The sequence below is a fragment of the Pelophylax lessonae genome (assembly GCF_965119305.1).
Source record: "Pelophylax lessonae genome assembly, chromosome: 6".
NCBI lineage: Eukaryota > Metazoa > Chordata > Amphibia > Anura > Ranidae > Pelophylax > Pelophylax lessonae.
The window spans coordinates 58,475,327-58,489,129 of NC_138773.1; the positions used below are offsets into that span (position 1 = coordinate 58,475,327).

General features: G+C 45.2%; 1 protein-coding gene across 1 annotated transcript in view; it reads left to right on the forward strand.

Annotated features, from left to right (window-relative positions):
• Window positions 1-13,803, forward strand: part of LMF1 (lipase maturation factor 1) — a 641,107-nt gene that overhangs the window by 441,070 nt on the left and 186,234 nt on the right. Inside the window, exon 6 of the mRNA XM_082261255.1 lies at window positions 8,250-8,417. Coding sequence (XP_082117381.1) covers window positions 8,250-8,417 — 168 coding nt within the window. The remainder of the gene's footprint in view (window positions 1-8,249; window positions 8,418-13,803) is intronic.

Sequence of the window (13,803 nt, forward strand, 5' to 3'; positions counted from 1 at the left end):
ATTCTTTACTGTTAGGGCTACAAGATTGTGGAATTCTCTACCACAAGAGGTGGTTTCTGGGGGAAGTATGGTGGCTTTCAAAAGACTCTTAGACGTACATCTCAAGGATCAGGACATTAAGGGCTATGTGAGATGATTACAGCCACACACACCTACACAGGTTGAACTGGATGGACTATTGTCTTTATTCAACCTCACCTACTATGTAACTATGTAACTTTACCCCAGTCCGAAGCAGTCCAATCACTGTACCTTTTACAGAATATAAGTCTGTCCCTGATGTTTTTCCTGGAGAGAAGTGGCTTCTTTGCTGCCCTACTTGACACCAGGCCATCCTCCCCATAGTCTTCTCCTCACTGTGCCTGCAGATGGACTCACACCTGCCTGCTGCCATTCCTGAGCAAGCTCTGCACTGGTGGCGCCCCGATCCTGCAGCTGAATCAACTGTAGGAGACAGTCCTGACGCTTGCTGGACTTTTTTGGGCGCCCTGAAGCCTTCTTCACAAACGCAGTGGAAATGTTTTTTTTTTATGGGATTAAGTTCATTTTCATGTCAAAGAGGGACTTTGCAATTTATTGCAATTCATCTGCTCACTCTTCATTACATTCTGGAGTGTATGCAAATTGCCATAATGAGAGGCAGCAGACTTTGTGAAAAATAATATTTGTGTCATTCTCATAACTTTTGGCCACGGCTGTACAACCAGCCTGCCCGTACATGGATCAAATTTGTCCAGTCCCTGCATAACCACCCGAATTTCCATCCATGTACAATATGGCTGGCTTTACTCTACTAGTCTGTAACCACGTCGCAGGACATGACTGGGACAGACTATTCTGAGTTGCAACAGATTCGTATACACCTTACCGACACTACATGTATCTGTCGCAAATTCCGCCATTACCGCACTAACACAAGACTGATTTCTATAGAGAATCGAAGACACTCGATTCCAGGGGAAGGTTTGGAGTTCTTTTGTTTCTCCTTGTGGTTCAGTCACACATGTGCCTCATATATTTCCTTCAGTTCAGTCACTTGGGGCTACGATTTTTACTAGGACAGGCAGATGGGTTGCTTAGGAGAGCGGATGGTGAAACTTATTACCTTCCTGTTGTCAAATCTGCCGAAAGCCAACCCAGTCTTTTTTATTTTCCAGCCTTTGCAATTAAAACAGCTGCATAGTTGTCTACAGTTAGTAGATGTACACAGGACCATGTTCAGTTTGCTAAAGCAAGCAGGAAAATAACTGTGTTTCCTATGATCATCAGCTCTACATGGCCATGATGCAGTATTTTCCTGATTCACGCTATAATGTATGAATAAAAGACATTTTAACTGGGGATAAAATAGTCTAATAACATTTGTTTTTGCTCCATTGATACACAATGAATATACATGAAGGTTCACAGGGTGAATAGATTTTCAAATGTTTTATAAATGCACCCCATTGTGTGTCAGAACAACTCTTTGGAGACTGGGGAGCATGTGACATGGTGACAACACAGGAGCAGTTGTCACGCCATAATAGGAAGTTCCTGAACAAAGACCTTTACTGCAAGATCATTGTTTTCTAATGAAAGCTGTAGAAAATCTGCAGTTAAAAAAGTGTAAAACAACTTTTGAAATGACATTGAAGGCTAAATCCACTTTTTGCAAAAAAATGTAGTAAATGCATCAACTCGGGATGCCCCGATATTAGTTTTTTAAGACCAAGTAAAAGTACGGATACTGTTCCTCAAGTACTCGCCGATACCCATTTTTTAATTTTTTTATTTTATAATTTTTTAGTTAAAATTTTTTTAACACTGTACCTTTAACTTTTTTCTTTAATCAACTTTATTGTTATTACAATGGATGAACAACTTACCCTGTAATAGTATGGGCTGTGACAGGTCCTCTTTATGGAGAGATCTGGAGACCTGACATCTCTCTTTTGGCCTCAAATGTAGCCAATCAACACAGATTGGTCTGATTGTTTGCTTCACTTGCCACTAAAGGCCTGGTAAACAAGGAGCCGAAACAGGAAGTGACAAAATCCTCGTCACTTCCTGTTTCGGGCATCACACAGTGGGAAAAAAAACATCCGTTCCTCTCACTGTATGCCTAGAGCTGGATGCCACTGGCCAGCATCGTTACCGGTAGAGGCGGCCGTGGCGGGAGGGGTGTGGGACCCCCTTCCGCCACCTGTAAAAGTAATTCAGTAGCTTTTTAGCTGCCTGGATTACTTTTATCTTGTGCAAAATCGGACGGGAAGTGGTTAAATGCAAGACACCTTGTTCTGTTCTGGAACTGTCTCTCTTTTACAATGTGAGTGATACTGAATAAAGGATAACAGAAGGTAAAGTGAAGGCATCAGAGATCGGACATTGCCTTCACTTTACCTTCTGTTATCCTCTATTCAGTATCACTTACATTGTAAGAGAGAGAGAGAGAGAGACACACACAGTGACCAAAGCATCCTCCTATCACAGTTATCTCTATGTAATGTGACAAACTCGTGGTGAACTGGCAAAACAGCAGTCCGTGGTGTCTGTGTCTGCAGTGACACCTATCCCGACACACGGCAATGGGGTCTCCTCTCCAGCTCCTCCCCTTCACAGTCAGCTGACCTTGTCCCCTGTCTTCTCCGATGGCCATGCAGTGAACTGAATGGGTTGCCAGCCGGCCACGCAGAAACCAGGTGAGCGGCGCGGGCTCCAGGAGCAGCCCAGCCGCCACAACTGCCTTGGTCAAGCGGGTGGCGGGTGTCACCCGGGTGCAGCCCAAAGCTCCTAACAATGCCACTGTGCGCCCTCAAGCTGACGTCACTACCGATACTCGTGCAAATGCTTATTTTCTGCAGTATCAGCATCGCTGCAACCCTAGCAGCAACACTGATTCCATTTGCATTTAATTTTTTTTTTGCATTAAAGCCTGTAGAGTATTACGCCTGCACTCAGTGTGTCACAGGTGCAGTGCTCAGGCTCTCCCAATGTATTCCCCCTACTCTTAGGTCTGTATGAGGGTACAGAACTGCATGGAAGAAGTGCTGCTGAGCTACAGGGAGGAGGGATCTTCAGCACACTCTGCATAGTCCCTCTGCCGCAGTGGCAGGTCAAAATTTTATTCAACCATGGGTTAAAGAAAAGAAAATTGCTTGATTCCCGCATCAACATATTCAGTGTTGACGTGGGAATTCCTCCCACAGCGCTATTGTATTCTGCCAGCGGAGAACGCTGGGAACTTTCTCCACCAGCAAAATACAGTTATCTCTGCCGGCAACTACAGCCATCGGCAGTGATCGGGTGATGGATTGACATCTGTACAACCAGCCTGCCTATAGACAAATTGACAATCATCCGGTTCCCGCTGAACCTGACAAATTTCAATCTGCCTGTGGCCAGCCTAACTTCCATTTACTGTTCCTGGACCTTTATGATGCGGCAATGAGGGTGGGGCCACACAATACCGCACTAAATTCGAATAATTACAAGATTCTGCAGGCAGAAGCACCCTGCAATTTAGGTAAATTGGAGGTGGATTGGTACTTGAGGATGTTTTAAGCAACCATGCTCCATGTTACACTCTACTTATGGGTGTAACATTAAAGTGGTTCTAAGGTCAAAAGGTTTTATACCTTAATGCATTCACTACGTTAGGTAAAAAAACACCCCGCTACCTGTCCTAATCATCCCTAAACACTTACCTTGCTCCTGTCACCCCTCCAGCCCTGTCTCGGCTGCAGCACCACTCCCTTCACCACCTGCTTTCTTGGGAGACACTAAGTTCCTTGGAGCCATAGACTCCTGCTGCTGTAAGTCAAACTCCTGTGAGAAGGGAGCGGGGGAGGCGTGGCTTACCAGCGCTGTGTGTGTCTCTGGATGTACACAGTCCGACTCGGTACTGTGCATGCAGGGGTGCCTCCCTAGCATCTTACTTGCTAAGGAGGCACCTGGGGAGGAAGAAGGTGACAGCGCCGGCAGGAGGACTACCAGATGAGGAGGTAAGTGACCTTTCTGTACAATATTGTTGCACAGAGCAGGCAAGTATAACCTCCTTTTCTATTTTAACCAAACAAAAAAACAGCCTTCAGTATCACCTTAAACATGGTCTAAAAATTGACTTATGCTTTAACATATAAAATTAATTTTAGGGGTAATAGAGATTGATTTTACATAGACTTTAAGGCCTCATGCATACTGTACTAGAGAAAAGTAACTTTAAGAATGCGCCTAAGCTGCGTTTTTGTACATGCATTTAGGCATGGTCAGGCGCATCAAGCTCTTGGGCATTTATTCATTTCATTGGTCAGAATATTAATGTATTCTGGCCATTGAAATGAAAAAGAAAACCCTCAAGTTCTAAACTTGCCCTGTATATAGGTGCGTTGAAATGTGTTTCGGCACATTTTTAGCATTTTTCAGCCAAAACCCTAAAACATTTCTTCTCAAATGATTGCTTTTTTTTTCCTGCCCTTTTCGGCCAGGGTGGCATCACAGGCTGGAAGCAGAAGAGGGAAGAGAGGGCAATGTGGTGTCTGTCAGTGAATGACAAAGTTTTACAACAGACACAGGAGGAAGGTAATATTTTCTTTACCCCAATGATTAGCAGGAACTTGAATACAAAAATGGTGTCACTGGAGCAGTGTGATCTATATTTGGTTGTAGGGGGACCTATTTCCCCATGTTTTATCTGACCACCTGTGATTCAGTGGTCACTGTTATCGGGTAAGCACAGTGCTGTATTTTGGCCTAGGCCAACAAGGCCCAGGCCTAGGGCGGCACTTTACAGGGGGGCAGCAAAAAAGCCGCCCCCCTCCACCTGAGACTCTATTGGCCGCTGGTTGCTAGAGCCGCCTCTCTCATCCCCTCTCTCTCTCTCACCCCCCCCCTCAACCCTCCTTCCCTCTCTCTCTCTCATCCCCCTCTCTCTTATCCCCCCCTCTCTCTCTCATCCCCCCCTCTCTCTCTCATCCCCCTCTCTCTCTTATTCCCCCCCTCTCTCTCCTCCCCCCTCTCTCTCTCTCCTCCCCCCTCTCTCACCCCCCCCCCCTCTCTCTCACCCCCCCCCTCTATCTCTCTCATCCCCCCCTCTCTCTCTCATTCCCCCCCTCTCTCTCTCACCCCCCCTCTCATCTCCTCTCACATGCCCCCCTCTCTCTCTCCCTCACCCACCCCACCTCTCGTGAGATCTCAGGGGTTCATGCTGGGACTTGTAGTCCTTCAATTTTGGAGGGAGTCACATCCGTTAAAAAAGGAGTGGGGCAAATTTACATAGGAGGTGTAGGGGGTGGGGGTGCCCAATTTTAGTCTTGCCTAGGGCAGCACAAAACCAAAATACACCACTGGGTAAGCAGCTTGTGTTACCTGTCTGATGGTGTGGAGCATGATCTTTTTTGTGTTGCCAACTTAACTCAGCATCGCGATTTTCCTCACTTGTCTGTCATCTGTCATGGAGCACAGAGGAGAACCTTTTATGAAGAGTGTGGACTTTTTACTTACGGACATTTTCTCTTTATGCTTATGTGTTATAATTATTTTACCTATTTATTGATTTATAGGATATGAGTTGTCTGTAAATATATCCATTATGACTAGTGGTGGGCTGACAGCTTTTCCTCTCTAATAGATTCCCTGAAAACTTTGTTGCTGAAGTAGAGTAGCTTAGCCCATCACATGTTAGTTTATTGGAGAATGGCAGAACATTTTATACACAAGAACATATTTATTGCTTTGGAATATAAAAACTATTTCTTGTGTTGTAATCTCTACTCCAGCATATTTTAGCTTGAAAAAGCAACAACTAAGACAGTGTGTGGCCCCCATCAGAGCTTCATCGTCATCTAGAGTTTTAATGGAGGGATCTCCTCCAATCCCCGTCATGGCCAAGACTGGCTGAAGACCCAACATTTCAGCCAAACTACTTGTGTTACTATTCCTTGTGTTTTCCAGATATAGCCAATCCCAAGTTTTACCCTTTTGGGTGGAGCCGTTCTCTATTTTTGATAACAGTTCAATCTGGCTTACAGTGAAAACTGACTTTCTAGGGACAAGTCTTTAAACCCAGGAACTGTCCTTGGGATGTCAGCCATGGGGCCGGTACCTGATTTCCAGTGGTTTTCCTCTACGAGTAATTGTGTGTGTGAGAAGCTCTGGCTCTCCGTGCCTGTCTCCTACATGACTGTTTTGCGGCTCTCCCATTACCCAAGCCTGATTCCGCTACAAATAATTTAAAGATGTTTTGTCTCCTTCAATTAAAAGTAGCCTGGAAGTTGCAGCCTTAAATCCCACAGCCTTACATAACCCCTTCCCGGCAGCCTGACTTTAAGTCCTGTTTAAGCTCAGCGGTCATAGAAACAGATGTAGCTGATGATACTGTGAAACAACAGTTTTAGAATGGCTCACCGTACTGCTGTAAGTACCCACCCTGTGGTTTCTTATTACTTTGGAGGATATCCGTGGTGTGATGACATGTCCCTAGCTGCTAAAGCCCATCTCCAGTTTAGGGGTCACCCCTCAGTCCTCTTCCCCACCCTTGGAACCTTTCACAGGAGCAAATTTTGTAGAAAACTGGCAGCAAATATATCCTAATTCTGGTGGTCACGTGATGAGCAAGATCCTTCTTATCCTCCAACATCAGCAAAACTCAATGCTCTGTAGAATGATGCGTCAGCTCCATAGAATGGTATTGCTTATGTGACATGTGAGCATCACTGTACCGTGAACCCAGGTTGTGTGATATTGCTGAACCAAGGGGTGTCCTTGACACCTTGGGCTGGCCAGAAGTTGTCGTCGAAAATAGTCTTATTGTGACCAGAGGAGGGTGCAGAAGGCCGCATTGGAGCGTGCCGGTTGGTGAGTAGTACTTTTTCAATTTTTTTTTTTTAACGTGGAGCATGAGGGAACAAGGATTAGGGAAGTTATCCCCAGAAGGGGCATTTAGGTTGGTCATACACGGCTCAGCAAAAGTTGATTTCAAAATTGAAGGAACCAGGTGGAAAATTGTTGGCCAAACAGTGACTGCATCCAATTATCTGCAGTCACTGTTCAGGTATTCAGGCAGCCATGGGTGCTGCAGCTGTCTGAATACAATAGCTAACAGTGGAGGATCCTTCATCTATGCTGTTTCGTATCAGGTACCAGGGAAAGACTCAAACATTGTGGAGGCCTCTCTTGCTCCTCCTGCCCAACACCTCTGAAGAGGGAGACAGAGTGTGAAGGCTTGGAGTGGCACAAGTGCTGGAGTAGCTGGCTGGTGATATTCGCTCTTTAGGTGGGTTAAGCTGGTAGTCGCAGTCCTCAGGGCAGGGTGCAGGAGTACCTTGGCACCAAGCAGAAGGCAAAAGCAGGACCAGGAGACAGGCAGCAGTCAGCGAGGGACCAAATCAGCAGGCAGAGCAAGTCCAGAAGGCAGGCCAAGGTCAGTAACAGCCAGGCAATGCAGTACAGCAGGGGTGTCAAACTGGCGGCCCTCCAGCTCCTGCGGAACTACAAGTCCCATCATGCCTCTGCCTGTGGGAGTTTTTCTTGTAACTGTCAACCTTGCATTGCCTCATGGGACTTGTAGTTCCGCAACAGCCAGTTTGACACCTGTGCAGTACAGTATCAGCCGGCAAAGACACATCCTGTAAACAAGCCGAGGTCACAGTAATCAGGTGAGCAAGGTTGAGGCAGGAGCAGAAAGGAAGGTGGTTTCAGAAACATAGGAACAAGCTGAAGCCCATTTAGCAACTACTCATAGTAACAGACCAGTTTAAATAGTCCACTGGGCGCCAAATGCGCATGCTAATTGGTATGTGCATGTGTGCACGTATGCAGATGCCCACAATGAACTGGAACAGCACATCTAACATTTGCTCCATTGCTTGGAAATATGAGCATGTATCAATGCGCATGAGCACAATCAGCATAGAGCCTAACTGGTTTTCTGGTGCTGGAAATCCAGTTTACCTTACATTAGGTGTGGATGGGTGAATCAATCGATTTATCTCATTAAGCCCGCAGGGAAGAAAAGATAATGTGTCTGGCTGGCCATAGGGTTTAAAAACAAAACAGAGAGAGTGGAGCTGCCCAGCACTGGTCATAGCAAATGTGCAGATATGAGTCCCAGGTGGTGATCTCATGATACCTATTTCTTGCATTGAATAATTATTGCCATGTCTAATATACAGGTATATATTTTAAATACACATTTATTATGTACTGAATTATCACTTTTGGGCATGCTAACCCATTTATAAGTATCTTGGGTTTTTTTTTTCTTGTTACAGACACAACCAGTGCCCAACCCTCTGGCCTACTACATGCATCGTAACCCAGTTGGGTTCCACCAGTTTGAGACCCTGGCCAATCATTTCATTGAGCTGGTAGTGCCGTTCTTCGTTGTCATGGGCAGACGTATGTGCGTCATCTTCGGGATACTCCAGATCCTCTTCCAGGTAGGGAAACTGTTAAATACATGTATGGAAATGTTTTCATCTGCCCAAGAATTTGTGATTCTGTTCAGCCAGTCTTACAATCCAGGCTCCCCTGCCAGACGGCACAGGCAGACAGGTTACAAGCTCCTTTTTCTGGTCCAGTGTGAATGCGAATACCTAATCACTGTATTGATTCACTGTCCAGTAAGGCAGGCAGGTGACACAGTAAGCTGCAAAACTGAGCCAAGAAATAGTGAAGTCCTCTTTCTGGCTATGGAGAGACTGGGTGTGCATGAAGAAAGGTGCCACAAGCAGAACATAAAGTACAGTATAAAATCCATAATCAATTTTATTCAGACTCACTAGTCGTAAATATCCAATGCGTTTCGGAGATTCAAAGGGCATGCTATTGTTGAGCAGTGTCTAGGGAACTGGTAAAGGGATCCTGAGGGGCAATTAGTCCGATGAGCGCCCCAGATGTCTGTTAAGCTATACAGGGTGACAGAGTTGTAGAGATCAGAAGACTGAGCAAAGTGGTGGGTAAACTACTTCCCTCTTTTGTATTTTAAGGTGTATTTCGCCATGTTCCTGGGGTTGTTTCTATAGGACACCTAAATGAAAAAGGTCTAATGTAAAATTGATACAGATTGTCCCTTTTTCTTCTGTTCTTCCATCCTGGTATGTGATTGGAGGGTACACATTGTAAATGACAGATACAGTATCTCACAAAAGTGATTAAACCCCTCACATTTTTGTAAATAATGTATGATATCTTTTCATGTGACAACACTGAAGAAATGACACTTTGCTACAATGTAAAGTAGTGAGTGTACAGCTTGTATAACAGTGTAAATTTGCTGTCCGCTCAAAATAACTCAACACACATCCATTAATGTCTAAACCACGGGCAACAACAGTGAGTACACCCCTAAGTGAAAATGTCCAAAATGGGCCATTAATATCTAAACCGCTGGCAACAAAAGTGAATACACCCCTAAGTGAAAATGTCCAAATTTGGCCCAAAGTGTCAATATTTTGTGTGGACACCATTATTTTCCAGCACTGCCTTAACCCTCTTGTGCATGGAGTTCACCAGACCTTCACAGGTTGTCACTGGAGTCCTCTTCTACTCCACCATGATGACATCACAGAGTTGGTGGAAGTTAGAGACCTTTCGCTACTCCAACTTCCGTTTGAGGTTCCCCAACAGATGCTCAATAGGGTTTAGGTCTGGAGACATGCTTGGCCAGTCCATCGCCTTTACCCTCAGCTTCTTTAGCAAGGCAATGGTCATCTTGGAGGTGTGTTTGGGGTCGTTATCATGTTTGAATACTGCCCTGCGGTCCAGTCCCTGAAGGGAGGGGATCATGCTCTGCTTCAGTATATCACAGTACATGTTGGCATTCATGGTTCCCTCAATGAACTGTAGCTCCCCAGTGCCGGCAGCACTCATGCAGCCCCAGACCATGACACTCCCACCACCATGCTTGACTGTAGGCAAGACACACTTGTCTTTGTACTCCTCACCTGGTTGCCGCCACACACGCTTGACACCATCTGAACCAAATAAGTTTATCTTGGTCTCATCAGACCACAGGACATGGTTCCAGTAATCAATGTCCTTAGTTTGCTTGTCTTCAACAAACTGTTTGCAGGCTTTCTTGTGCATCATCTTTAGAAGAGGCTTCCTTCTGGGACGACAGCCATGCAGACCCATTTGATGCAGTGTGCAGCGTATGGACTGAGCACTGACAGGCTGAGCCCCCCCCCCCCCCCCACCCCCTTCAACCTCTGCAGCAATGCCTGTGTATGTGAGTTATTTTGAGAAGACAGCACATTTACACTGTTATACAAGCTGTACGCTCACTACTTTACATTGTAGCAAAGTGTCATTTCTTCACTGTTGTCACATGAAAAGATATAATAAAATATTTACAAAAATGTGAGGGGTGTACTCACTTTTGATATTGTATATAATTGAATGACAACAATAGGAAATAGTGGCTTCCTTTGACCACAAGCCTCTGGCTGGCATACAAAGACTCGGTTGTTCCAGGGATGACATGAATGTTATGCAGCAAGGAATCTACCTGACGTCCCCTTTCCATACAGTCGGTGGGCCCCAGGCGGCCCTCCCAGCCTTACACTGGCTCTCTGTATCCCTCCTGGCCACAGTGCTGCCTCCACTCATTAGGGAAAGCCTTAGTTATGTTTACCAAGCAGGAAGAAAAACAACTCCACCATGGAGAAGATAAGAAGGAATGTGATCGGGGCCGCAGCAGTGTTAAAGAGAACCGCCACCAAAATTTCATATAACATATGTAATTCCTACACAAACCAACTTGTAATATAAAGTTATTAAAATTATTTATCCATTTAATCTGCAGCTGCTATAAATTTCCAGTATCGGCAAAAAATTTACTTTTTATCCTTGCAACTATACAAATCTAGGGGCATTGCCCACACCATTTGAGTACCTCCAGGAATATAATTCTCATGCATGTGATTGGCTCCTTGCTTCGTCAAGAAATATTCACAGAGTTTAAAGTAATTGTAAAGTCTTGTTTAAAAAAAAAAAAAAAAACCAAAACAAAACATGTTATACTTACCTACCCTGTGCAGTTGGTTTTGCACAGAGCAGCAGGGATCCTCCTATTCTCGGGCCCCTCTTCGGTGCTCCTGGCTCCTCCCTTCTGTCGAGTGCCCCCACATCAAGCAGCTTGCTATGGGGGCACCGACCATTAAACAGAGCAGGTAAGTATGCAGTAAGGTAAAAAACCTTCTGCCTTTACAACCACTTTACATCAATCAAAAGGGATGATATGGCTATTCCTTTTAATTGAATCACACATTGATCAGATTTTAATATCGAAGCACGTATAGCCAACATTAGGCTTGTAAGCTGGTTGAAATAGCTAGATTAGAGCTAGATATGTTCTCTCCCAGGCTGGAGGGTAGGAGTTAATACTTTTCCTGGTTCTTTGGTCTTTTTGGCAGGTTCTTCTCTGAGACTGCCCACTAATTATGTGTGTTACAAAAGGGACAGTGGCCTGGAGCAGAGAGAAGGTGGAAGCAAAAAGGAGAAGAAGAAGGAAAGAGAAGGGGGTAGAGGTCCGGGTTCTATCAAGAGAACCCCTGTAGAGGGGGTGAGAGAGGGAGTACCCGTAAGGGAGAGACGGAGAATAATACCCATGAGGAGCAGAGGGAGGCTATCTTATCACCATGTAAAGTCATGTGTACCTGGGATGTGTACCCTGAAGACACCAGCACTAGAGTAAGCCTCTGAAGGACTTGCATCTGCATGAGAGTGCCTTTGAAGGACTGTAATTACTTGGACCAGTTAGAAGTAGAAGGACATAGGAATAACCTTGCATTTGTATATTTGACTTTTGAAATGTTCGTTTTTGCACTTTTTCTAACTACTGAAACATTGTCCTTGCCTGGTCTGTGGTTACTAAAGAGGTGTGTCGAAAATAACCAGCGCACCCAGTTTATCAATTGGGTCTTAACACATTGGGGTATGAATACATTGGAGTGGAGTAGTGTGAAGACATAAGTGATTATTTGGGGTAACAGAAGTTTTACAGAAGCCTGTCAATATCGTGAACCCATTATAGGTGGAGCGGCCTCTAGCAGCGAGGGAGCTGTTGTCGGCACTCTTTGCACTAGCAGTTTGTCTGTCTCTTAGAGCAACAGGAGCAGATTCCATGTGTAGTAAAGTGACCCTATATAAGGTGTCTAGCACAGTCCAGAAGAACCCACACCGAGGTAGGCTTATGTGACCCTTGCTTGGCGTCCCACGAGGCAGGAAACAGGGAGGACGTAACAACCACCACCCTACCCTTACAGACTGGGTTCCCACATTTAGGTTGTAATGTGCGTCAGCTTGCATTGGATACAAGCATTTGCCAATATTTTAGGGGAGCCCCCAATGTGCATCCACGCAGTAAACAGTGCACCTGACCCCCGATGCATATACCAGAAACACACGTTGGGGATACGTTTTGCATTATACATAGGAAATGAATAAGCACAGATATCACAATGCACGTGGATGCATCAACAAATGTGCAGGTGTACATGGGCCCTCAGGCTAGGTTCACCTCTATGCATGTGTGTTTGATGCATTTTTGCAGCATGTTTCCAGCGCATTTTGCATTTTTTCATGCATGTTTTTGGGAGGAGTCTGTTATCATACAGGAAAATGCACTGAAAACGCATGTACATGGTTTTTCACGCATTTTTGATGCAATTCCATTGAAGTTTTTGGAGCCAAAAATGCACCATGCTGCGTGTAAAAAAAAGTTCCTGCACCTCTCAAAAAACACGTATCGCAGGAAACACAATAAGAAAGGCATAGACGTGAACCTAGCCTTAGGAAACAGTTCCATGGGAACGAGGGCCCATTATGATTATCTTCAATTGTATATCACATTTGTAGCAGCCCTTCCAGGGGATGTAACCTTCAGGCTAGCATAGAGTGACATGGTGCCCAGCAATCAATAGACGTGTGTACAGAGCTGCTTTGCTAGGTACAGCCTTTCAGGCTGGGCAGAGAAGTGCAAGCGGCTTGGGCGCTGATGTGACCAGGGCCTTACAAATGGCTATCTTTGTGCATGCAGTAGATGAGGCTGCAGTACATTAATCAGATGAACAGTCAGATGGACTAGCTTGGAAAAATTGTTTGTCACACTGTGTACCAGCAAACAGATTGAGATACATGATGAGGGAGATTGAGGGGAGGGACTGCCATTAAGAGCCAACTATATCCTAATCCTCTGGGGAGAATTCCCATAGGGCCAGGAATACAAAATCTGTGACAGGTGAGGTTGGGGGGGGGGGGGGTAAAGCCCCGTAGGTGAGCACTTGCTTTTACCACCCCCCCAACCGCTACCCCTTTTTGCTGCAGGGGCAGCGTCGGGGGTGAGCACGTACCATGGCCACTGTGGTTTGCATCCGCATCAGGAATTATACCCCCTTTTACTTCCGGCCTGCAGATTGCAACCTATTAAAGTGCAATAACAAGAAAAAGCGCAACTGTCTAGAACTAAGCAGTAACCCAGATGTTATGGGAAAGTGGACCCAGTAAATGAAATAAAATAAAATGGAGAGACAATGGGTGTAATACAAAATAACATAAAGATATAAATGCAAGTGATTAAAAGTCCAACATAATAAAAGTCCATACTTGTACATAAGGGCGGCCATCCATCAGAAGTGAGGTCCCAAAAGGCACTGTGAACAAAAGTAAAAAAGAGGAGGCGCCTCTAAGTGTAATAAGTAAGGTAATTTATTAGGAACAATAATCATAAACAACTCACAAGCAGTAAGGGGTTGAATGCCTGGGATCGATGTCCTGGAGTGAGTCATCCGTGATTCTCCATAGGAGTTCGGTGCTAGCAGGGAA